General features: G+C 35.8%; 1 protein-coding gene across 1 annotated transcript in view; it reads right to left on the bottom strand.

Moving 5' to 3' along the window:
• The window catches only part of DPH6 (diphthamine biosynthesis 6), a 195,876-nt gene extending 169,168 nt beyond the window's left edge, over positions 1–26,708 (bottom strand). The window contains exons 1-3 of the mRNA XM_066321445.1: positions 26,481–26,708; positions 22,008–22,108; positions 19,589–19,776 (exon numbers count right to left, since the gene is read on the bottom strand). Coding sequence (XP_066177542.1) covers positions 19,589–19,776; positions 22,008–22,108; positions 26,481–26,503 — 312 coding nt within the window. The 5' untranslated portion in view covers positions 26,504–26,708. The remainder of the gene's footprint in view (positions 1–19,588; positions 19,777–22,007; positions 22,109–26,480) is intronic.
• Between the last annotated feature and the right edge of the window lie 549 nt (positions 26,709–27,257).

Below are 27,257 nucleotides of genomic sequence, written 5' to 3'. Positions count from 1 at the left end.
TATCTGTCAATTAAAACACAGTATTTTAAGGCACCAAATTTTCATTATAAAGATTTCCTATTCTGAGCAGTTTACAGAAGATATAGTCAGAAATAGCCAATTTTTTTCTACAAATTTCAGCATACTGACAGAAACTACAGACCACCTGGGAAAAGAATCATGTCTCACAAGTGTCTAAAAATTAGTGAAGCTTTATTTAAGAGGGCATCTCAGCACAGATGTTATTCATGTATTTGGATAGGACTTACCTTGGTCTCTTGTCCTCATTATGTGGTTTTACTCAAAAAAAGCCAACTCCTCTACAAACTGACATGGAAATTAAAGGCCTCCTGTAATACCTGGTGAAAGAGCATCTAAGCTCTACTTTAAATACAGTGGCAAGCATGGCCAGGGATTAACATCCTAACCTCTCTGAGAACCACTGGCACTGCTCCTTGTATGAGAGCACAGAATAGAGTACTTTGTCTCTTCTAGCAGTCTTGATGCACACAGAAAGGAATCGCTTTTACTTTTGATCACTATTAGAAAAATTCTCATCTTAGTGTATAGTCTTTTCTTAATTCCCTGTCTTTCCAGTATAATAATTAATGCATACTCTACTATAACTGATTATGCAATCAAAGATATGCTGAGGTTATACAATAGTAATACAAACTTTCATAAGTAAGAAATTTGAAAAAGACTTGTGATGTAAATATTTAAGAACAAATATAAGTAGAATTCCAAAATGTGCAATTCATCACGGCACTTTTGGCTTCCACCACCAGCAGGCTACCTCAGCTACATCAACACTACCTTAACACATTACCTTAATATACAGGATGCAAAGATGAGAGAATACAGTAACTTCACTTATAAACAATCTTTGTTTCATCTTAGGGGCAAGAACAGAAATTAGGCTAATAGGCAGAAGAAGGTGATGTTATCATTTGATGATTCTGTGATTATCATTATCACTTGGTGATGGTAACATAGTAGCACTTCAAGGCTAAAATGCACCTGAGATTTTCCAGCACAATAGTTTTTCATTAGAAATCCCAGTGCATTAAAGCCTAAGTGTTTTATAAGAAGCAATTGGTTTTGGCCAGTTTCCAGTTAAGACAGGTGATTTCTTGACAGGTTGCTATCAGTTTACTTAACAGGCTCCACCAGACTTTGCATTTGTATGGTCCACAGCCCTTAATACAGTTCCCCAGACAAACTGTTGTGAACTTAGGAACAGACTTTCCCTATCCTTTTGGTCCCAAACTGACAACATGGTTCTACCATGTCCAGACTAAAGACAGGATCCAGAAAGAGTAGCACAAAACACCCAATGCCATTTTCTCACAAGAATTATATACTGTTTAAGTTCAGGAAGAGAAAAAATTCCAATTTTCTGCTTTCATTTGTCTCACAGGAAATTTCAGTGTCTAATTTTTCTCCATTCTCACCAAAAATCTTTGAAAATCTTTTTCCTACATAATGGAGATTCTGCACTTCAGTCAGGTAACTGCATACCAGTTTCACAACAAACCATTAATATGCCACTTTCTACAAAAATGCTTGGCCAAAACCTGATAATCTCATTAAGGTTTTACATTGAAACCTTATGTCACTGAAATGACATTTGAGATGATCTGTTCTCACACAAGTGTTCTAAGGCAAATCTGATCCAAATTTTCCATTTTAAACAGGCTTGATGCTTCTAAAACAAAATACAATACCACTTATAACAGAAACAAAACAAGTATGAACCAGGTACTAAGACATCACATTCACGTAAAGTCTAACTCACCCTAAACCCAGGTAAAGCTGTAAGAGGAAAGCCTTCAGGAAATGCCAATATATGGAAGGAACACCACCCCAATCTGGGTTGACAAGACCACACTTTAGGGGATATTACTACAAGGTAAAGAGAATTTGTGTAGCAGAGAGAAAGGGCAGCTTGAGGATCTTCCTTGAGGAAGAAATGTAAAAAGAAGAATTTTTAGAAGGAGATTGGAAGTAACAGAAAGGAAAGGCAGATGATAATGTGCCAAAGACCTGGTAGAAGAAGAAACCAAAAATATCAACACAGAAATAGCAAAATCAAAGTAGAAATATGTAGCAAAGTAAAACTTCACAGGATTTTTCTGTCAAGGAGCAACAATTAAAAATTATAGAAGAAAACACCTTCTAGCAAATTTTAACATAAAAAATATGAAAGTCCCCAAACACTTAATGTTATCCTAAAATCTGCTCCATCTTGCTTGATTTTATTAGCTTGCATAAATCAGAAATGCATTTTCAATCTTCAGAAGTTCTGACACCTCATATTGTCAAGAGTTGTAGCATCAAGTTGCTCTCAGAGTGGCAGCCATTACGCCCCCTTAAAATCTGAAAGTAAATATGTGTCTAAATATGGGGGAGATGAGTATTTATTTTTATTTCTTCCAATTGGATGAAAGTGAGGCTTTCTTTTCTCCAGGAAGACGTATCCACCATGGGAGTACCAGAAAGGGAACCTGAATACAAAGTGATGAAGAAGGAGACAGGTTGGCAGGCCCACAATGTTTAACAGAATAAGAAAAGACTACACTTTTTCAGGTGATACCAGAAGATTAAATGCAGGCAAATGTTTAACAATGGAGGGGAAATGTAAGGAGAGGCATTTCCAAGTAGAATTAGAGAAAAAATATGTAGGAAAATAATATCAGGAAAAGGTGTTGACCAGAAAACACTGAAAAGAAAAATCAGGAACCCTGCCAAGAGAGAAAACTGTCAACTTAATTGATCTTGAACCTATTCCAAAGGCAGAGAAGAATGTAGGGCCATTACTGAGAAAGAAGGAAGAAGATATGTATGTTAATTTTTACCGCCCCCCTTCTGAATTGCAACAGCTTCCAAAGTATGCATGACTTTTTAAAACTCCAACATTTATACTAGTTCTTCTATTCCCATCCCAGTCACAAGCAAATACTGAAAATAAAATAAAACCAAGAAAATACAAAAAATTTGAAGTTATATACTTAACCAGTGTTCCTCTGGTCAGCTCTTTTTTTTCCTGTTTTAATAGGAAATGGATAGCAAGAAAGGTAAAATCACTTATACAAAGTATCAAGGATCCCTTTGGTACCTTGTTTGCCTAAAGCTATCTGCATTTGCTTTACAATTCAGATTCCTTAACTTTAAAACTGTGTACCAGAGTAAGCTGAACATTAAGTTTTCTGGCATTGTCAATATGTAGCTGCATCACAGACTAGACAATGTCTGCCTTCCTTTATCATCCCTTCTCGCTTATTCCTCAACTGCAAACTGATTGTTATGGCATTCTCCAAGATTAAGAACAATCTCATTACTTAAATTTGGAAGACAGTGTTGCTTGAATCAGAATTTCCCAAACTGTGTTTACCAAACTAAAACAAGTATTCCCAGAATGCTTTATTGTTGAAAGATACATGCATGAATTTTATCTTGTGGGTTCTCAGTCATATTCACCTTCTCTAATTGAAGTGCTACAATTATTTACTATGGTGTTGTTTTCTTTAACACAGAAATTGAAATTTCAGAGGACTAAGGTGTCTACAATTGCAAATAGTACTTATGACCTCTGTCCTTGGTATAAGTGAGAATGGACAACAGTGAAAAGATCAGAGGAAAAGGAAGACAGCTATCTAATAAGAACAGAAGTATTTTTTTAATACTAAACAATCTACTAGCCAAGTCAGAGTCTCTGAGTCTACACCCACACAAACTGAGTAACACATTGAATTAGAGTACAAATAGACAGTTTAAAGAGGAAAAAAAAATCCAAAACAGCTAGACAAGGACATGGACATAAGAAAGGGTGGAAGTTCAGAGGGATTCATATTTATTAAGGTTTCAGTCCCTTTCCAGTTCTCAGAGCAGACATTTGCACAATGAGCAAACTGAGCTGACTTACCCTTTTCAAAGTGTGATCTTCCCACAAATACTTTTGTCTCATTTACCAGAAGCAAAATATTTATATTAGTATTTCAGCCTGAATTATTATTTTATTGAAAAATGTCATTTTTTTCAAATGAGAATTGTTCATGATCTCAATGTTTTAAACCAGTGCCTTCTGTTTACACTGCATACTACCACACTGTTCCACTGTAATTATCTACTTGGGAGGAAGAGGTCAAGGATCCAAACTTCATTTCAGCTAAGTATCAAAATAACTTGAGACTTGCAAGTTGTGCCCTCAGTCAAGAGTTCTTAACACGATACAATTAACAAATTAAGTTGAATGTATTTCACCCATACAAAAAACAGTGCAACATTCTGTCAAACAGACCAACCACTGCGACATGACCAAAGTGACCAGAGATTGATGAGTCCTACACTTCACTGGAATAAGAAGTTAGGCATTAGAAATGAATCTTGCCTCATACAGATACAATCACTCAGCTAAGGAAGTGAAAACTTGTACTCAATTCAGTGTGGACAGAACCTTTTCTGTACAAAAAGACAAAAAGACAAAAAGCTTGAGGAGAAAACTAAATCTGGATGGATTCTGTGAGCTTTCAGTTTGAGTGGAAAACGGTACATGATAATACTTTCCGACCAAAAGGAATCAAGACAACTTAAAACCTAATGATCAGCTTCGAAAAAAATTCTATGCAAGAAACTCTCAGTTCTTCAACAGAAGTTTTTAAATATCCTTTTAATAAAAGTGTAATATATGTATAAAACTGAAAACATGACTGCTACCTTATCAGAAAACTGCAATTTAGATGAAAGAGAGAATGGAGATCAGGAAGAGAAGAAACCTTCCTATACAATCTTAGATCACTTAAATACAATTTATTCATTTCTCCAGTTAAGGTATTTAACAATCAGGTTTTAATTGTGTTATCCTCATCCACATCACGTAGCTCAGAGAGTGCTAAGTGGAGCAGGGAAAAAATGTTGACAGATTTTAGAAGTAAGAGAAAGAAAACTTCCCAGGAACTAGGAGTAGAACAACGCTTGCCACAAATCAGCATGCCAGTCTACTGACTGAAAACAAGCCTGGAAGCAAGGGAGCTCCTGCTTTTGAATTTCCAATATATTTAAGTATTTTATTACTATTTTTAACATGATACATTGCTTTGATGAAACACAGAAGTCTAAACCTGAAAGACTTTCTGCAAATTTGACTCATGCTTAAGTCTGAAGTAGGTTAACTACTAGTAGCTACAGCAGGCTATTCTGATAGTCTGCTAAGATACAGTACATGATACTATCTACAGCACTGTCTTATGCACGCTTTAAGACTGGAGAGCAGATCTTTCAAAATACTGAACTTTACTACCTTGCATTTCTGCTGCAGCAAGGAAAGAGTAGTTCCTATTCTATACTGCACTACATTCATATTATATAATGTGACAAACCTTCTCTTCAGTTTTCATTTCTCAGGAATATTCTGGCAGCCAAAATTCTGACAGCCTAGCAAAATAATTACTGAGAAAATTCCAATGCTGGAATGTCAGGGAAATACCTGTATTGGGAGCAACTGATAAGAAAACAGCACTAAGAATATCCACTAATGGATGGAGCAGCAACTACAAGGTGAAAGAAGAAACTAATGGACTGAACAAAACTTCCCAATGAAACACTCCATCATCCTATGAATAGAAAAATTTAGTCCATGAAACCATTTCCTATCAATGAAATAGCATTAGGCTGCCAATTAGATGCTGCACTCCTGCATTTTATGTTGGAGAAGTTGTTGCATAACTTTCCAGCTTCGTCATGTGCCTGGTCGTCCATAGTGTGAGTGTGTACATTTGTTATAGATTTATTTATCTTCACTTCAAAAATGGAAAAAAATATCATCACAGCATCAAGAAGTAAAAAATCATGAAACATTACACACCCATGAGACCTTTTTGTTTAAGTTCCTCTGAAGGACTTTCAACACACAATGTTTAATACAGTATGAGTAAAATCTGATTTTCCAGATTATTTGAATTAGAAGATATATAAAGGAGAGTAGGAAATTATGCATTTGTCACTTTCAGATTCTCAGCTGCCTGTATCTGCAACTTACATAAAAATTTAATATTATATATACTCAAACAGTTTTCTGGAGCAACTACCTTTTGCTAGTGTCAAGACCAACCATATCACATGAAATGGGATGCTTCAGCAAAACAGCATGGGTCATGAAGCTCTCAAAACAATTAAAATAGACATGGGAAGAAGCAGAATTTTTTTCCATTTTTTTCTAGTTGATGATTTCAAATAAGCCCTTTCCTCTCTTTGAGCAGTTACAAAAACAGTATCACTAAAACTCAAAGAAATATTTTCAAGCATTTCTTTTATAAATGTTTTATCACTTTTTGTTAAGAGGATGAAACTGCATATTTTCAAGCTCACAAGATAAGCATTCAGCAAAATACACAAAGTATTGACAGTTAGAAAGTTTTATACTATAAAACTTAATTGCCGAAGACCTCTTGCTCCACAAAAGTTAGTTAACACAACAGCAACTTTCCATTTTGAGAAACAGGGTACCTGATGTCAGGATATTAAAACCATCTCAGAACTAATAGCACAGATTTAGTATTAGAAAGAAGATCTAAGTATCAAGGTAAATCTTCCTTTGAAAGCTTTTATTGATCTTTCCTTCACCACACTGTTCGCCATTTCTGTAAAGCAATACGTTTGAGAATGGTGATGTAAGCAATGAATAAGTCACAATGACAAGTGGGTAATAAATAATGACTGACAGAGTTTCAGCGAACACAGGGTTGGTCTCCAAAGGATAAGGATAATCCTGAAGGTGGCCAAAAGGGTTATTGTAGCACAAACCCACCAAAATTACTGGAAATCTGCAGCAGTCTAAAGAGAGTTAGAGCATGTGAAAGAAAAAAAATACTGGATAAACTGTAGCATAATAAAACATGACTATATGAACAAGAAAATTTAATAAATTAATCCCAGTAATTACAAACAAAGAGTATCTAGCTCTGTAAAACCACAAACATTACAATTCAACTCAAGTTCTACAAAATATTATATATCTATGTAGATTAATCCAGACACATTGGCCAGGGAACACAGAAGTTGAAAAAAACCAAGACAACCAAGTCAGTTAGTTTAATGTCCCTCGTGGATGACATACTCTGCAACAAACTGTGCCTTCGTGGAATACAATGGTATCATTGTTCTAGATAGCAAAAGTACACTACAAAGAAAAAAAGAAGGAGGGGTTGTGGTTAATACAGAAGACAGCAAAGTGAAATGACTAAGGAATGTAGAACAAACAGGTCTGTAAGATAAAATTTCAAAGGAAAAGTATTAATTTGTTTTCAGTCCCTAACTCCTCAGTATCTACTGTGGCTTCACTGTAATTTTATCTACATTTCTGGAGGATATTATCTATTTTCTGGTAGTTATAAAAACAGGCCATCAAGTAACTAAGTAAAGCCTAAATACTAATGTTTTTCTTTAAAAGTATTATGTTGTCAAAGATTCTCTCTCAGGTGATCAAATTCAAGAGAAAGAATGCCATAAAAGTAAAATAAAAAGGTCTTTAAAAGAATACCCTAAAAAAAATAGGGAAGTCTTAAAATTTAAATATAATCATAAAGACACAATAATATGCCCTAGGGTCATACAAAAAAAAGTAAAAAAGTCTCATAAATGTCTCCAGCAAGAAAAGTCAGTATTTCTTTTGCTATGTCAAATAATGTTCCAATTTAGACTGCAGTATTTGTTTTCCCTCATGTAACTAGTGTTACTACGTAGACAACTGTTACACAAGTAAATTTCAATAGTATTTATTATTTTATGTATAAAATATATACCCAACATACAGTCTTCACATTTCTTAGTATTTCAAAATCAAAGAAATCTTAAAAATTAAAATTACGACAATCATCAGAAATACCCTTAACTACTCTGCATCACCTTAGATTTTATGAAAGGACATTTGAAATTTATTTAATGATCTTAAGCAAGTTATTTGAAAACAACTACTTTCAACTACAGATTTTCCTTAAACACATACACTATTAAAAATTTCAGACACAGATCACATCATCCAACTAAAAGAAAAAGAAGCATGGTACTTTAGAGAGAGGCAATGATTATAGAATGGGTTAAAGTCATTGACATTTTAAATAAAAACATAAAAGTATGTGGACTAAACATGACATCTCCTATAAGGATCTGCACTGGCTGCTTTGTCACTTCTTTGCCCAGTTTTGATAAACCATGTCAGCTCTCAGTAGACAGACAAGCTATAATACATTGCCTCCAATATTGTAATCAATATTTATCACTATATTAATTATGCTGAATCTTAATTGGCAAATTTAATTTGCAATAAAATACATCTTATTCATTTTTACAAATAGACAACATCTTATCTATCGCAAAGATTACAGTTTAAAATTAAAAATTTCTATCACTGCTAACCACATTACACTTACAACAAATCACCTGTATGCTTGCTTAATTAAAATGCTATTTTAATGAAGAATTCATTTTCTAAGCAAAATTCCCACTAATCTGTAAGACACATTTATTTAAAACAAGTAAACTGTGTTGAAGTTCCATTTAAAAAAAATCTCAAATGACCTATTTAAAGCAGAAATTTATATTGCCCTTTTTTTCTCTAATACTGATTTCTACCCTTCTTTCATGAAGTAAACTTCAAGACCACTTTAAAAATTACAAAAATCCATGGTTTGGCTATACTGTTAAAAAAAACCCTAATCTTGTTTTATGATAAGAACCCTCCAATAAGTGAGGAAGCGCATTAGCAAAAATGATCTCCATCCTGCCCCAATATTTAAGATTAACAATAATTATGCAATTGGTACAAGAATTAAGCTTGATTCAAAGTCTCTGTTTAAATTCAGAGTGAAAGAAAGTAATTTAAAGCAAATTATCTTTATCATAATATTACTTGACCACATTACTTTTCTGCCAGTGGAATAATAGTTGCTTCACTCTAGTATCACGGGTAACCTTTCTACTTCTGAAATTTCATTATGTTACTGGATATAATATAGTAAATATGCACTATTCACATTATGCCATAACAGTTGCTTCCTCCAGTAACATTTCAGTATTAAAAAAATCTCATGGCAACAAGTAGACATATGACTAGAGGCTAATGATTACCCATAAAATAGAAAAAAAATAAAGCTTCTGCACGCTACACTTCTGAAGGATCTCACCTCCTAATTTAATATTAAATCAGCCTTCCTCACCGTTTATTACCAAATCTGAAATACTGCAAGTGGTTTGTGATGTATTATTCTCCCTACCAAAATTCTTACCACTTGTTACACAGAAGAAAGCATCTTCAAAAGTAGAAAGCTCGTGCATTTATCCATCTACTGTTCCAAATGAACTAAGGCAAGTGGTCAGTCATGTGCTTTACACAAATCATTAGAGATACAGGAATGTTTTGAATAGCCATCTATGGTTACATCATTAACTATAATTTACTGCAATGACTTATGAATTTCATTTCATGGAAGTCCATTAAGAGTGTGTTCTACATGTACATTAACACTCCCCATCATAAAGTAAGCCATTTAACTTTTCACAGAGTGACTTTTATGATGCTGTTACAGAAGCAACTAATTGTAGTTAAAGCATTTATTTTTTAAAAGGTCATTCTTTTTTATTGCAGTTTATAATATTTAAATGGCAGCTCATGGGTGAGAATGTGCACGTATGCAAATGCAGGGAACATGTGTGTTAAATACTGAAGCTGTCCAACAAGTTCTGTAAAAAACACAGACTAAAAAGTTATTTGCATATTAAGCTACAATGAGTTAAAAGAGAAATCTAAATTGTAAATGAGTTTTGGAGACAAATCAATGCTAATGAACAACAATTACTTCAGTCACTGTGTGAATTAAAACAACATCATTAATAAAGCTTAGGTGTTCTGCTGGCAAGCATGTCTTTAGTCCCTGGCAGATCATGTAAAATCCAAATTAGAAGAAGTAGCAAGCATGAAGGAAGTACGTCTAAAATGATTTTGTTTTGACGCTCCACCTCAAACAAAAGCTTCAGGAAAGCCTACAAAACTCAGAAAATCCCATCCAGTCATTTTAACAACTGCCTTGAATGAATGCCTGATAAAATTTCAGATTTGCACTAGATAATGACAGAAGATCTTGTAAACCTAGAAGATGAGTCAGAACAGCCTCTTTTGTTCCCTTTCTTGCATATGAAACAGACAGTGAAAAATCAGAAGCTTTCCTTAAGAAAAAAGGGGCTTTTCGTTGAGCTAAAAATAAATCTAAACATCCTGTTCTTTACCTAAATGCTCAAAACCAGCTGCAGGTAGTAACTATGCAGGGAGAAACTACAGAGGGCACTGTTGTATCAGTTTTTAAGAGTTACAACCTGATAGGCCCCAAGTATAGAAGACTGTCAAGAAAATAAATAACTGACTAAAGAAAGAATGAGGAGTTGGGAGAGCATGCAAATGCACTAAACCTAAAACAATAATAAGGCAAAAACACTGAAGCTGCATTTCTGAAGGAAAATGGACTGAAAGAAAAGTTCATGTAACAGACTGTCAGGCTGATAGGAATACTGCAGTGCACACATTTGGCATTTTCCTTTGTAGTGCTTTCTATGGAAAAGGTAACTAATCATAGTGCCGCCTTATCCCTTTCAAACAGCAACCTATTACTGGAATCCCACTCATAATCAATATGAAAATGAGTGATGAGTGTTATGCAATTCTTACATGGGCAGAATTTATCAACAGAAAGAATATCTTCACAGTATACAGTCCTTTCATAATGTAAAAAGCCAGTTCTGTTTTATTCCTTTTCAGGACATCTACAAATCAGTAATTTCTATTTTGAAAGCAGTAACATTGATGCAACATAAACCAAACTAAATCTCACCCTTACCAGAAGAATTACCTTTAAATATACTGATCAACCAGCAAGTGTCCAGCTGACAATAATGTAACCTTGAAACTGCTGTTATGTTTGACATTCATATGAAAGGGGAAAGTATGTTAAATAAGTCAGTGTAAATACCTTAGTAAATCTACGCAAAATTATTTTTATAAAACAAACAGGCTCCAGAGATACAAATATTTATGAAAACAAATTCGATAAATGTTTTACTGTTAGTTTACATGAAAGTTTGCCTGTCTTTGATCTTATTTTATTAGAAATAACCCCAATTACAATTTTTAAGTACTAATAAATTTTGAAATGTGTTTTAGCTCTGCTTAATGAGAATTGCAAATAATATAAAACAGCCAGCTACAGAACAGTACAGAATAATTAATGGTTTTTGTGTTTTTCATTTTTATATTTTAAAAGCAGTATTAAGATGCCAATTAAGAAGCAGAAGTACTGAAATAAGCTATGGATAGTATCAATCATTCAATAAGACTTCAGACTTACTTTTTCTCCACATCGTGGTGGCAAAACCCACAAGCAGCATGTTCTGCAGTACTACAGCAAAAAACCACAAGACTTTTATAAACACTGACTCAAACTTGCATTTAAAGAGTACAACATGGAAGGTAATTTGAAATTAAGTCAGTCAATGATTTCATAATAAACCAAAGAATAAGTTTTAACAGAGAAGATGCTCAAACAAATGAAACATACCAGAAAATTGTCTAAAGCTATGTGAATGAATGAACAAAACAAACAAAATCAAAGCCACAGACGGTGCCTGTGGATACTCACTCACATCCACATCCATAAGAACTGTGATGGTAACTGTGAAAGAATTGTGTTTCTAAGCATGCAAAGACAGATGTACTACATGAGAGGAAACTGCCACAGAAAATGAAAATCTAATTTTTTTAAGAAACTGCAAAACCAGACAACATAAATATATTGACTAAGCAAGACCTCAGTTCCCTCACAGACACTGAGACCTAGAATTTCTAAGCGATTTAAGTAATTGTTTCAAGCAACTTATTATTAAAAGATAAATTTAAAAAACCACTAATTTTCATTTCAGAAATGGGGTTCATCCAAGTTTTGCCATTTCTGGTTTCCAAACAGGCCCTGTATGTTCAAGTTAAGTGGAAGAGTTTGCTGAATTTCAAACTAATATATATTGTCCTTAGCCTAATTCTGTTCCTAAACCAGAATTATTTTAAAACTGCTTAACATTCAACCAGTCTAGTAACCTCTTTTCATTACCATTGTTTCTGGCAGTCTAGTTATGCTAAAATAAAGTTTTCTCTTATTTTATTGTTTCCAGCTGTTGATAAAAATTTCACTAGTACTACTTTTATACACCATTTTTAAATGTATATGATTGCATGCAGACAGTCAGTTTGCATACATGTAATAAAACCTAACAGTTTGTTAAGTACACAGTATTGATAAAAGAAATGCATAAATGTCTATTAACCTACTATATATACTCTGTGACATTAGGTGAAGTTCTCAAGGTATAAAACCTGTTCCTTCTGTGTAAAACTTAACTGCATCTGAAGGCAGGAATTTGCAGTGCATTCCTAGAGACATGCAATTGGATACAAATGGGGTTGCTTTGGAGACTGTTGTGTCTATGCACATCACTTAAATACAATTCAAACAATGAAAAAAGTTTTGATAATGTTTACAAAATTGACTTAAACATCTTAATGCATTTTTCCATTTAACTACAATAATGAATGCCAAAATGTTACTAGATAACTCTCTAAATATTCAAGATATTTAACAAGATATTTAAGGTTTCTTTCTCCCTATGCAATAGAACACATTAAAACCAATTTTACTATCGTAATTTATTCAAAGCTTGATTATGAGCAATAGCTGTGAGAAGAAATACAGCATTGTTGATTCATATACAAGCATTTCACTTAACTGCATTGGATAATAGCTGTGCTCCTAAAGGAGTATAAAAGCAAAGTGATTAGAAGTCATTACTGTTAATTAGCATTCACTTTACATTTATAGGGAAGAACCTTTTCTGTATTGAACAAACGGAAAGCTTTTATCTGAAAGTCTATCAAACCTGGTCAAGGTAGGCACTGAAACAAATGTCAGTGACCAGTAAGTTGAATTCAAAACAACAATAACAAAAAAAGCAAAACAAAATCTAGCGATGTATCATCATCCAATTAGTGAGATTCAGTTTTTAAACAGGAAAAGGTCTGAAGGCAATGAGTAAAACTGGAAACTCATACTTCACATTCTGCAATCTCACTGATAAAAGGAGGAAATGTGTGTTTATCAAACTTGCTGCGAGTGCACGGTTCATTTGGTGTCCTGTAAACAATGCCTGGCTGCCCATTCCCAAATGCATGTGAGAATCTTGCAACCCAGAACATCATATTCAGCGAGAAAGGTCACACTAAAGATGCCCTGGAAATGGGAAATTAGGAAAACCTGGCAATCAGAGGTTTCAAGCTGACCAGAACAAGCCCTCAGGGTTGCTTACCATCTTTCACCACCAGCCTGACTGTCTCTGCTTATTCAATATTAACACAACAAGACAGGGCGTGAGTGGAAACAACTCCATGCACCTAACAAGGAGAAATACAGTGACTTTTTTGTTTACATAAAGCTCAACATTTCTCACAGTAAGAAACTAGCTCAAAGATATTGCCGAAGATCCTCTTCTAAAAAAAAAAAAATAAAAATCCTGACCCTGCCTGAACCGGTCAGATGAGACACACAGAATTCCAGGCATCCTGTTGATCAAAAAAAAGAAAAAAAAAAAAAAAGAATCCTTGTTCCCATCTCATTTTAAAATTCATACAAAACCCTCCGAACAGCTAAGTAAACCCTGTGCTTTGAATGAAACAAGATACATAATTATTTTTACACTGCTTAAATCACTCCCAATTATGCAATTATTTCTTACCCACTTCCCTTCATGCACACTTTTATTCACTGCTAATGACAATGGTCATTCCTGAGGTGTAGGAAGCTATGGAATCCAGTCCAGAATTAATTAAAAGAAAAAAGAACAAGCCGGTTAAAAAATGCAATTGTTTAACACAGTGACAATGAAAGCAAAAGGACAATCCAAATCTTAGCATATAAAAATTTATTCATTATAAAAGGTGGAGGTAACAAGTCTATGAAAAAACACAGCAAATATTTCTCTCAAAAAAAATTTCATATTTTATCAAGAATCTCTTATTTTATCAGTCATTTATTTCTTGCCAGTGTAGGGAACCACTTCATACAATTTCTAAAAGTTCACATTTAACTTGCATGTCTGACAAAAAGAACTGTGCTAGATTATGTGTTCTCCAAATGTTCATCAAATCTACATGACTACTAAAGGGCCCAATCAATAACTTTCATTTTATCTATCACAGTTTCCCTCACAGGGCATTGAAGATCTTTTACAATTTTTCTCAATACTTATGGTATAATTTCACTTGCCATACAAAAATTCTGTATTTGAACTGCTGAATTAGACACACAGGTAATCTATCAATCTATCAAGGGCACAGTGATTTGCAATAATCACAATGCAGGCAAAAAAATTTATGAAGAAGTGATAATTTTGGAAACTCAGCATAAAGAAAAGTTCCACTTCATATAATTTAATTTCTCCAAAATATTGAGAAATACAACTCTGAGGAATTAATCCACATATCTAAAGAGAATTCAAATCATAACAGGAAAAGACCAGATTTTCTTCAATGAAAACATGAGAGATTACTAGAACATAACTCTTCTGCATGCTTCTGAACTCTCTGAATCCCATAAGTGAGAGGGGAAAGCTACTTACTTTGTCTGAATTCATAAACTACAAAAGTAATTTAGTGAAGAGCATGCTGTGGACCTTCAAATCAATCAGGATTCTACAACAAGTAATTGTAAGGCCTCTTTAAGACTCCTAAGAAATTCTATAAACCTTATTTGTGAGAGTTAAGAGTACACTACTAGTCTTCATCATGTACATCCTACAACTGAAGCCACACATACCAGACATCTAAAAACCAAGTGATTATTCCTGTATACTTCACAGTCTTTTATACGTGCCTTATAACAGAAGACAATGAAGCAATGCTGTGATAGAATACTATGTTACATTTATTTATGTATTTTTCCTGGTAGGAGAACCTAAATCTTTGTCTATACAAAGTCACAGAGAGTCAGAAATCACATGAAACTGAGAACTCTTTTCACCCATTGGCCACAGCAGCTCAATTCTGGAGAAGGGTAGAAGAAAGACTATTTGCTTAACATGTAAGACTATTAGCAATATCAAGGAACTGAAAGTTTTATCATCCATGAGGTAATTAATCCCTATTTGAAGGCCATAAAAACCCCCTTATAATTCAACCATTCATCTCAAACCCTCAAAAACTGTTTTCTGAAGAAATCTCAGTGAGTTTCACTCAATACTGATTGGACCTAAATTACTTATATTCCAGCTGAACCCACACAGCTCAAGTACTTAGTCTGAGATGAAATATCTTAAGTAACATCTAAAATGGCATTTCTATTGCAGTTTTAGCTCTCAGACATGAACAATTTCTGTCTTCACTAAACATCAGACTGGAATAATTTTAAAAAAATCATGACCTTGTTCTTAAAAAGTAATTATTAAATACAGGAGTCATGCTGCATTATTACGCTCTTTATTTCTGCAACTAAAAATTTTTACTTATTCTTAGTGACTGCTGTAAGATCACTGTTCCAGAATGCGACAATATTTTAGAAAATAAATCTCCTTTCCTTCCGTTCCACATCACTGATAAAGTGAAAGAGTGCCACAACCAAAGGCTGTTATTATTCAAATAATTCATACATCCTATATATCCAACATTAATATTTATTTTTCAGCTGATGATCAATGGATGATTTCATAATTAATATTTCTTCAGTCCTGAGAGCTAATATATAAATTTATTTCAAGTGAACTACTTTTTTTTTGAAAGCTTGTGGGTTCTAAATCCACAAAGAGCACAGCAAAAAGGACTCTGACAGAAATGACATGCTGAAACTGAAAATCCATTTGCATGATTTGTAATAAACATGGGGAAATTTTAAAAAACTACACAAGCAATTTTTAAAATACTAATTAAAAGCAAGTAATTAAGCATGCCATGGAAAACATGAAAAAGAATAGCTAGAAGCAAAACATTTTTACCTAGTTCAAGAAGTCTACAAATTACTTCCGCAATGGAAACTTACCAAACAAAGACAAAGGCTTATGGAGTACATAAGGTGAAGAATTTGAAAGAGGACAGAATTGTCTACTGAAAATAAAGTATCTTGCATTGGTTTATTTAGTCGGGAAATTGCCACAACTACTGCCCTAAACAAAAGTTTAGCCATTCTTACATGAGACACAGAAAACGATCCAACATTCAACCCATCTAATACCACTTCTGTATGTGTTTCCATAAAACATCACTATTATTTGAACAAGATGATAATTACATTGAAAAGGGGACAACACAGTTAAATATTGCCTCAATTGAAACATCGTATGAAAGTTTCACAGAAATACTTTCATTCTCCAGTCTTTCCCCAGCACTAGGGAAAAAGAAACACAGTTTCTCGCCACATTTCAAAGACAGCACCATTCTAAAAACCCTCAAAGATAATTCAGGTAGCTAAGAAACTCTAGTGCTTACAGGCCTGGCTGGGAAAATCTCCAACACAGACAGTAACAAACATGGACAAACAAGGATATCAGTAATCTCCATTGAGTAACATTGAGAGGAGATTAAATTATTCTTTAGAGTTTAGGATTTACACATCTCACAAAATAAATATTCTACTATCAGGTGAAGACTGCATAACAAGATACATTTAGACATCATATAAGTACTCTGATATGTTTCACAATATATACTGAATATGGAATCTAAAACACAGCATTAGGCAAATAAAAAGTAGATATAAATTGCCTTTGTACCTATCAATCACCTGGGTTTGTGACAAAATTAGTAGGTTTACAGTCACTGACAGTCAGTATCACTCACTGAGTCGCATGAACTAGAACAGGACTGTTGTCCTGGTATTCTCAGAACTGTGAGGGTATATTTAATTCTTTAGAAATCTTGTTCTCATAACACTGTTTTTAAAAACATTGAGTACTTCCAAATTCATATGATTTTTTAAAAAGTGTTATGTTTTAATCTTGAACTAAATAAGTACTTGCAATAGAAGCAGTCTTCACCTATGGAAAGTAAGGAACACTACGTGATTTTGATTTAGACACCCCTTTCCTGTAGTCTTGGCCCCAAACCATTTGACTGAAAAAAAGAACTATATTATTTGACCAGTGTTTTAAACTTTCAATCACTCAAAGATGGTTTTGACATGGCTTCCACAGAACTCATCTCCTCGCTTCAAGAGAATGCAAATTGACTTCTCTGTTTAAAACTATTAACATCTGGGGAAAAATACTCCTAAAGCAAAATCCTCAGTGATTAAGACATAAATAGTAAAGCTAGTAAACAGCAGTAATTAAGAAATGTGAAAAAACCAGAAAGCTTTCAAAGTTACTACTAACGCACCGAGAAAAAAGTTAATAGTCTTTTTCAAACTAAAACACCACAGTTGCTGTTGTTTATTTCCCCTCATAATTTTGCAATTATTCATCAAAATATGCAAGACACTTACTGAAACTTTTGTATCAGAACTTCTAGGTTGCACTGTAAAGACATTGTTATACAAAGTCTAACATAAAGACAGTATATTGCTAATATTTATGACTTTATTATCATATAGTGGGCTTAATATCTCTATACAGGAAAGAAATAGTTATTTAGTTCCAGACAACATGATAACATCTCTTTCAGCTATAGTTACAATTATCATGTACAAGCTTCCAAAGCAGAAATTGTCAAGATTTAACACTAGCATTAATTTATGTCAGGGATCCATTCCTCCAAAGACAGCAAGAACTGTAGAGGAAGTATCCTCTTAATTGCCACTAATTTGCCCATTTTTAATTAAATTGATCAGTAATTTATTACCTTAGCCAGCAGCAGAAAGCTGTTAGCATGCAGCTTTAAGAGACAGTAGATATCAGTCCTTCTAATACTATCGTGGTTCAAAAATAATTTAAAACTGCTGTATCATATTTCTTTTGATTCCTGTACTGCAGGATATGCACATTCCATTTAAAACCTCTGAGAAGCACTCTAGAGCATAATCATAGAATCATTTAGGTTGCAAAAGGCCCTTGAAATCATCAAGCCCAACCATTAACTTAACACTGTCAAGTTCACCACTAAACCATGTCCCTAGGCACCCAGACTACACAACTTCTAAATACCTCCGGAGACAGTGAGTCAACCATTCCCCTGAACAGCCTGTTCCAATGCTTGACACCCCTTTCAGTAAAGAAATGTTTCCTAATATCCAACTTAAACCTCCCCAGCACAACTCCAGGCTGTACCACTTACTGCACTGTTCTCCTGTTCTGTAGTCTCATACTCCAACACAAGTCTATGATCTTGATTTTACATTAGAAGAACAGGATTTCCTTGCCAAAAATGTTTAGAAGATGCAACATTTGACTCCAAGATAGGTCAGGAAGTACTGTCATTTTAATGACAATATCCTACTCTGCATTCAGACCACATTCTTAGGTCTTATCTGCAATTTGATTTTTTTAAAACTGAATACAGAATAAAGCCTGAAGTATTTAGGTTCATGAATCTCAATTCTCATTTTAATGAAGGAAAGTGAGCTAGAAAATGCTCAATACCTGACATGAAGACTACAAACCCCTTTATTTGAAGTTTCATTAAGTAGTCTATATTGGTCTGATCAATAAAATCACATATTTATGTTCTTTAAAATAGCAATTATGGCTTTCCGAAAATTCTATTGGTTTTAGCACTGCACACTGCAGCAATCAACACAATTAGCTGGAATGGATAGAGCATGTTCACTCAAACACTCTGGAATAATTCTAGAGTCAACAGGAGGTTTTATATTTTTTTCAATGAGATCTGATTTAACATTGGTAGAAATAAAGTACTATATGAAAGATTTTGAAAAAGAACAGAGAAATAGCTTTAAGTGTTTTAGAAAGTGGGCTCATCATCTCTCTTTAATTGATTCTATAGCTAAAAAGGATTAATATATGTTATTGCTACTATGTCATATATTAGAATATAATCACAGGGCTAGCTGAATCATAACTACCTTTGCAAAACATTCTGTAATACTTGGAGAATGATCTGCAACATACAAACAAATAACAGATTCTGGTTTACACATCGTAAGTGTACTAAACCCGAAATATCTAGTCATTACTTTCCTCACATTGATAAATGCACAAAATCCAAAAGATCTCTCATTACACTAATCAATTGATACATTATTACAGTGAAAAATAACCTAAATACTCTATTTATAGATGATTGTCACAATTATGTTTTTTGTTGTACACACCAAGTTCCTGTTACAGGTGTTTTCATTAAATAGGAAAAAGGTTTTGGCTTGAAATGAGGATTAATAAGTGTGATTTACATTGAGGGAAAATGAATATAGTTATGCTATATATTTACAGTGCAAGGAAGAAGAAAGAAAGAAAACCCATAAAAGTGTTCCTTTTTTTTTCTTAAAGCCTTCCTTAAACACCTAAGTGGATCATTTGCTTAAATTCATAAATGAGTCAATATAATTACCCCCAACTATATAATTGCTTTCAATCAGCATACCTTAATAAGTTTCATGAGCTGGTAAAGATCTTCAACCTCATCTTCCTGGCACGCAGTATACACTCTTCCAGTATTTACACTGGTACCTTTTATGAAACCACGATAGAGTGGCAAATCCAAGGCATCAGCATATAGGTCAATGGCCTGGTGTCCTACTGTCTGATACATATAGCTGTCCAATTCATCTGCTGCAATTAAGAAACAATCATATTAGGTACATTGCTGCAACAATTACAGATAATCAGAATACTACAAAGTACTGAGAAAATCTAAATGTTAATATTTTTCAGTTCACAAACAGATGTTTGGTGACAACACCACTATAAACATGGAAAGAAAAAAAAATAGATTTCTCCACCCAACAGACGTATGGAGAGGAAGACATCTGTCACAAACATGCTGCCTATTTGCAAATTGTGGTGTCTCTCCTTTTTTCTGCTTCATCCAAAAAATGTCCTATCCCTCCAATTCTGCCTCTATTCACATGGTAATTTTAATAGGAACACAGGACAGAGGCACAAACTCAGATGTATTTCAACATACTCAGATCAAGAAATTTGTAATACACTGCAACACTGAGAACAAGCAATAGATTGTCAAAATTTACAAAAACTTGACTGTTAAAATTGTTATCACAGCCATCACGAAAGGAGACTCTCTCTGCTTAGGCGGAATAAAAGTAGACCACTATAATATTCTGACATAAAAACAAAAAGCTATTTCCTTAACCATGAGAAAAAAAACTAACCAAATTTTCTTACAAGCAGCTTGTAGCTAGCAGATAAGGAAAAAGCAGCTAAAATACAAATATCATAAATTAGAATTGCATCTCAAAATATACAATAAACTATTTACATATTATTTTTTTCATATAATATTTCAAACAGATTGATAAAGTAATAAATCATTATTGGTGAAATCTCCACTTTATTACAAGCTAACACAGTTCACTATTTTAATGCTAATTTGTAACTCCGATACTTCTCTTAATTTACATAGAGACATCAAACATTTCTGCGGTATACCTGTGCAGCACATTTTGCAAAGAAGAAGGTCTGTAACTGACCAAGATAACAAATTTCTGATGTAAGAATTAGGTAAGTCATCTCTGATGCCCCACAACAGATACGGTTCTGCACAAAACAGGCAAATTCAAACCCCTAATCACAACTAACCATCCTAGACCAGAAGAGTAGACTTAAAGGAAAATTCAGTAATTTCAACATACATGAACATGACAATGTCTTTAAGTGATATTCTGCTTAGAATACAGTTTTGTTATTAATTGAGACTCTCCAGGCAGCAGTGATACACGATAAAATAAAAAGAATGGCATACGATACACTGCTGCCTGAAGCACCTCAATTAACTTTCTATAAAATTCCTACTACACACTTAAAGAGAGCATTTTATGATTTTAATGACAATATCCTACATTTCTGATGTGGATAAATTAGTTTGAAGACAACATATTTCAACAAGATTAGAGATTATTATGTCCTAGCTATCCAGAAAATAAATTTTTCCTACACTCTCTCAGCCATTCTGCCAGTGGCTCATTTGTGATGGCAGTTCCCTTTTTCCTTCCCTTTCTGTGTACCCTCCTACTATACAGTTACCAAATACCATACTCAAATGCTTAACTTATGTCAAACAGTAACTCTAGTTAACAGAATTCAGCGTTCTCCCCTACCAACTGGAAACAACTCACTTGCTTTTCCAGTCTCACTTCAATTTGTGCTTTAGTCCAATACACAAATCCTTAGCTCACCCTCTCACCTCATCACTGACTACCTGAGTATCTCCCACCCTTTTTAATAGAAATAAAGTGGTGCCCGTGAGGAACTGACCAAAAAATCATTCCAACCTAAAAGGAAGGAAAAAAGCAGGAAAAATACGTACGTCAAGGTCAATTCCAACCCACATCAGTTCCCCAATGCAGTTCACAGATGCTGGATTAGAATAATGGAGAAAGACACATAAAGACAAAAACAGATGAGCAGCAGCACAACGGCACCTTTTTGGCAGTTGGAATGGTTTACAGCATTTAGTTTAGCACCAGTTTAGAGCTTTTCTAGAAATACAGTGCTAGTTGTGGTTGATGCCACCATCTATCACCTTGTAGCATTTGTGCCACTAAACTCACACAACCACTTTGTTTACTACCAGGATACCAATATTCTCATTTTCAAATTGTGTAAGCCTTTCTTTAACTCATCTTCTCTTCTTGTGAGATTTTTTTTCCCTTTAAGGAAAAATATATTTAATACATCACAGCATTTTCTTTTTTCTACGTCTTTTAAGTTTCTATACCATCCTTCAATATGCAAAACTAGATAAAAATAACTTAATTCAGGCATGGTTGTGATTGCATTGTTTCTAATACATTTTTTAAAATTTCCTGTAAGAAATATGACTTTCATACCTGTATTTTCAGCAGGTCTTAAATTTGCTAGAGCAACAATCTGATGCCCAGCAGCAACACATTGCATCATATTATAACAACTGTCCTTCCCACCACTGTAAGAAAAAGAAAATAGTGGCAATTAAAAGTACAGATAAAAGTTTTAGACCCTTATAACTTTTGACAACTGTTCAAAAATTAGTATTATCAGAGCTGTCTATAAAGTTAGAAGTTATGAAAAGTTGTAGAATAATAACAGTAGCAAAATTATTTCACCATGCATTTACTACGTACGTATAGTGCCTAAATGTAATAATCATAAGGCACATAACCAGTTTGTATCTTACTATTAATCTGAGATGTTACATGAAGAGGAGCCACTGACACTGGAATCTCTTCAAAGACTATCTTTTACTCAAGAGACGAATTACTCTGTACTCATTACTAGTTAACTTGAATCAAAAACCCAAAATCTGCTCCAGTGAGTTGCCAGCATTAATAATCATTTTAAATTAGGTAAATCATGTAGAGGTGGTGCCTAGGGACACATTTTAGTGGTGGACTTGGCAGCGTTAAGTTAATGCCTGGACTCAGTATCTTAGAGGTCTTCTTCAACCTCATTGATCCTGTTAGGAATAACAATTCTCCTTCACAAGACATCCTTGGGATATGTTGCCTAAACTTTCAATGTTTTGAACATCCCATTTCCAAAAACTTTAATTATTACAGGAAGCAGTTTCAGCTGACACTGTATTGAACATACGAACTTTTTACTGCATTTAACTGCAAATAAAATGATTACTGCTAGTAAAAACATATAAAAGCAAATATAACCATATTCTTGCTTGAGGACAAGAGAGGATACAATTAATGTTGACATTCATTCAGATCTACAGGAACCTCTTCCACTACCAGTGAGGAAAGAATCCTGTTCTCTTGATGTAACTGGAAAAGTATCTCTATGGATTTTAATCAATAGAAAAAGAAATATTACAATCTACAATAAGAGATCTCTAGAATACACACTGCTTAAAAGATCCATGTTCAGACTCATGGCCTTCAAAGTTTGACTACAGGTGGAGACTCTCTGCAGCTTGTTTAAATGCCAAGGCATACAAACCATGGCAGGAACTGCAACAGAGATCTATACAAGCTCTGTAAAACTGCATTTTATTTCGGAATCCCAGAGATATGTACAAGAGAACACATAGTACAAGCAGCTCTTGCTACAATAGACCCTTGTGTTTCTTGCGGTCACACTTTACTATTTCTACCTGAAAGGGAGTTGGAGCAACATGAGGCTTGGCCTCTTCTCCAGAAAACAAGTGAACAACTGGAGGAAATGGCCTCAAGCTGCACCAAAGGAGGTTCAAGCTGGACATGATGAAGAATCTCTTCATGGGAAGGGTTGTGGAGCATTTGAATGGGCTGCCCAGGGAGGTGGTACAGTTACCACCCCTGGAAATGTTCAAGAAATGACTGGACATGGCACTCAGTGATGTGGTCTAATGGAAAAGTGGTGATTGGCCAAATGTTGGACTTGATAATCTTGGAGGTCTTTTCTAAACAAAATGATTCTGTGATTTTGAAACAAACTTCTTCAGAATTTCCAGCATTAAGCTCCCTCTTTTATCTAGCTCTCTACACAAGAGCTTGAAAGTGCTCTACAGGAATGCAACCCATTAGTTATTCCCCTCAATTTCTGCTTTTATCCACGCAAAAATACTGTATGCTATCTTTAATTTGCTGTGTAATCCAAACCTGAAGTAGAAATAGTATAAAACATGGCATTCTTTTGTAGTTAACAGATTTTCATAAAGCAGTTGCTTCTGTTTCAGTGCTAAAAAGATTACTGCTTTGAGGCTCCATCTATACATAACATCATTCTAACGCATACCAGCAACCTTCTTCTGTAACCTACATATAGACACAAAAAAATTTTAAAGAATCATACATTTATTAATTTTGGACACTGTTCTTGATAGCTTGAAAACATAGATAGTATTCACTACATAATTTGAACTTCTAGGCTTAACAGAGTGATGAGACAAAGACACTTTTCTTTCTGACTTTATGCTAAAAAATAAAAGTCTCCCCCTAGTTCTGATTTCAGCTACAAACACCACTTCAGAAAAATAATTGTATGACAATAGACATATTGACATATTGACATATTGACATAAAGACATATAGACACAGGTGCTGCCTTTGCTTTTTACAGCATTTTAGTATTTTTAAAAAATTGAAATAAAAATTAAAATGTCACCAGAATAAATCTATTCATCCTTCCACTTAACATATGTGTGTATATATACACACATAAAGACATTTAACATGCATATTAATGTCCAGATTGCTTACATTGGACCACAAGTTAGAAGGTGGAAATTTGTGCTCACTGAATCACATGCTACTGTCCTGTTATTTATCCTCTGTATTATTTACCATAGCCCTAAAAACTAACAGTACCAAGAAACAAACAAAATGGTGCCCACCTACAAGACCTTCCAAACTACATGTAAAACACACTATGGTTAAGACCAATGAAACCAGATAGCCCACGCTATGGGAGGAAGGTGGACTCAGCACAGTCCACAGAAGAGTACTGAGATAGCCTGGGTACCTCTCTCAACTCACAGCAGAGAAAAAAAATCACAAGGCTTTTTTGTAGAAAGCTCCAAAGTGAGGAGGCCAGTCAGGGTTCTGCACGTATGTTAACAGGCAGGCTTATAAACAAAAAGAAGAAAAAGCTCTGGGTAACTGTGAAGATATGAAGCTATAAAAGACATCTGAGCAAAATTCCTTTCTATAGACACGTATAAACACTTACAGTCAAAAAAATTCTACAAGAATTTTAAAGAGTTGAAAAACATCATATTACAGGTTGAAAACCGGCTTTAAAATGTCTATGATTTAGCACAAAACAAAATGCAGGGTTTACCCCATAAATACCACTTTAAAACAGGACGATCAACTTTTACTGTGGCAAACATTCTATAAGAAAAAAACAGGTTAAAGTAGTTTCATACATAATCCTGACCTTTGCAGAAGTAAGAAGCACTTTTCAAATACTTTTTTTTGTATACCCTCTGATCTTTGGCTAGCTCTGTTACAAAGACTTCAGACACTTTGATGTCTCTTTAAAACTCTTCTTTAAACTACCACTGAAACTAAATCCATCCTTGTAAAATAGACCATTAAAATAGCAATTGTGTTAGAAACCTGTTTATAGGATTTTATTCCATCCTGCCTTTTAACACATTCCTCTGCTTAGAGAATATCAAAGTTAATAATCCTGAAAGTTTTATCTATAAAATAAAAAAAAAATTGAAGCTGATTTTCCCTACACCATATTTGATCAAGTCTTGAAAAATGGACAACATTTCCTGTACTTTATCCTCGGCATCATGTTTGGAATGATTTGCAATTGTTGTGGCCAAACTCCAATTCCAACAAGGTTTGATATTAGACATTCCCTGAAAGAACTTAATACATTAAATGTTTAAGCTTCAGTAAATACCTACTGCACCCAAAAATAAAAATACAAAACTCACATCTGCACAATTCTTTTTAATTTAGAGGTTTCCTGGCTTGTTCTTTTTAAATTAATTATTGTTCCTTCAAGAAAAACACATATATGTCCTTGTAAGAAAATGTTTAGTTTCTAAAAGAAAAATTTACAGGAACTGCGGAAACTAACAAAGAAACTTACAAAAAACACAAGGGGCCGGGGGGGGGGGGGCGAGTACACGGCTGTGTCCGACCCCACCGATTTAAACGAGCTAGCTTCATCATTTTAAAACTGGCAAAATTTAATTAAAAAAAAAATGCTACAAAGATCTATCGTTAAGCGTTGAGGAAGTCAATCCTGAAAGAGCTTAAGATACTTGGAAAGCAAAAGCACCTGGATACTGAACTGCAAAATTGAGCCCCCCTTTTAGGGCAGGACATGCGGCCCACGCTCCGCGCCCCCGGCGAAGGAGCTGCCGGCGGCCCGGGCGGCTCCGGCTCTCGCCGCGCTGCAGACAGAAAAACCGGGGAGAGCAAGCGACTGGAGAAATAACTGTAGGAGTTGTGGGGATGGTGGCGGGGATGGTTATTTTTTTTTTTTGCATTTTTACTTGTTTAATTTTAAAAAGACGCCACTTATTCTTTAACTCTTCGGTAACACGGAAAGGACCAGAGGAGAAAGTGTCCCAACCTCTCCCTGAGCGCAAGCAGGGACTGGCCCGCCGCGGCACTCGGAGGCGGCCAGTGCAGGGGCCACAGGCTCAGGCTACAACCGGCTGGGAACGAGAACCCGGACAGGGGCAGGGGGGCAGCAGGAACTGCATGGGCGGGAAGGCCGGGCGGAAAGGGCCGGGCGGGTCCCCCGGGTGGCGCGGGGTGGAGCGCGGCCCCCGGGCGGGCAGGGCTTCTCCCCGCGCTCTCTCTCCGCCTGCGAGACGCCCCTCGCTCGCTCACATAGGCGCTTCGTCAGCGCGTTACCTGATCAAAGCCACTACTCTCATGTTGCTCGCAGGCCGGGGGCGGTAACCACTGACAGGGAGGTGGGCGACAGCTGGCAAGCGCAGCGGGGAAAGATCCCGGTCGCACAGCCACCCTGGGCTGCGCACGCCGCCGGCTCCTCCGTTGCTACTGCTACCGCTTGGCCGCCTCCCCTCGACGGGCCCTCCTCCCGGGGCAGGCCGGCACACTGCCTGCGCAGAGCGAGGCTCGGCGGGCCGCCGGTCCCCGTGCCCGGAGAGGTGCGCTGCCTCCGCCGCGGTGCTGCGCTCCGGCCGGGGCAGCGGAGTCCGGGCGCGGCCCGAGGGCGGGCGGCAGGAGGGCGCGGCCGCGGAGGCAGAGCGCCGGGCGCCTATGGAGGGCAGGGCGGCCGCGCTGTCAGGCCCGGGCCGCCCGTGTGAGGGCATCGCCCTCCTGCCGCTTCCCCGTGCCTGCCTGTTGCCTTCTGTCTTTCAGTGGAGAGTCGCGGACCTGCTGCAAGCCACTGCTGCCTAGGGAACAGGGCCTACCGAGGGAGGCCACGGGGGACTGTAGGGCATGGTCCGGCTCCACCGGAGCACCGAGGCCAGCAGGGCCCGCTGGGAGGGCAGGAGTTGCTGCGGCGCTTTAGAAATCGCTGCGGACCAGTGATCGCGGCAGCGAGGAGGGAGGAACAGCAGAGCTGACCTGGCTGCATCTCTGCTCGCAGGCGAGCACCAAACGTCCATCTGCATCCTTGGGTTCAGCTGCTGCAGACCGGAAAAAAAATCTGATCTCGTC

This window comes from Sylvia atricapilla, chromosome 6 (genome assembly GCF_009819655.1).
Source record: "Sylvia atricapilla isolate bSylAtr1 chromosome 6, bSylAtr1.pri, whole genome shotgun sequence".
Classification (NCBI taxonomy): domain Eukaryota; kingdom Metazoa; phylum Chordata; class Aves; order Passeriformes; family Sylviidae; genus Sylvia; species Sylvia atricapilla.
Note: the sequence above shows the minus strand (reverse complement) of the source record. Positions and strands in the feature narration are given on the sequence as shown.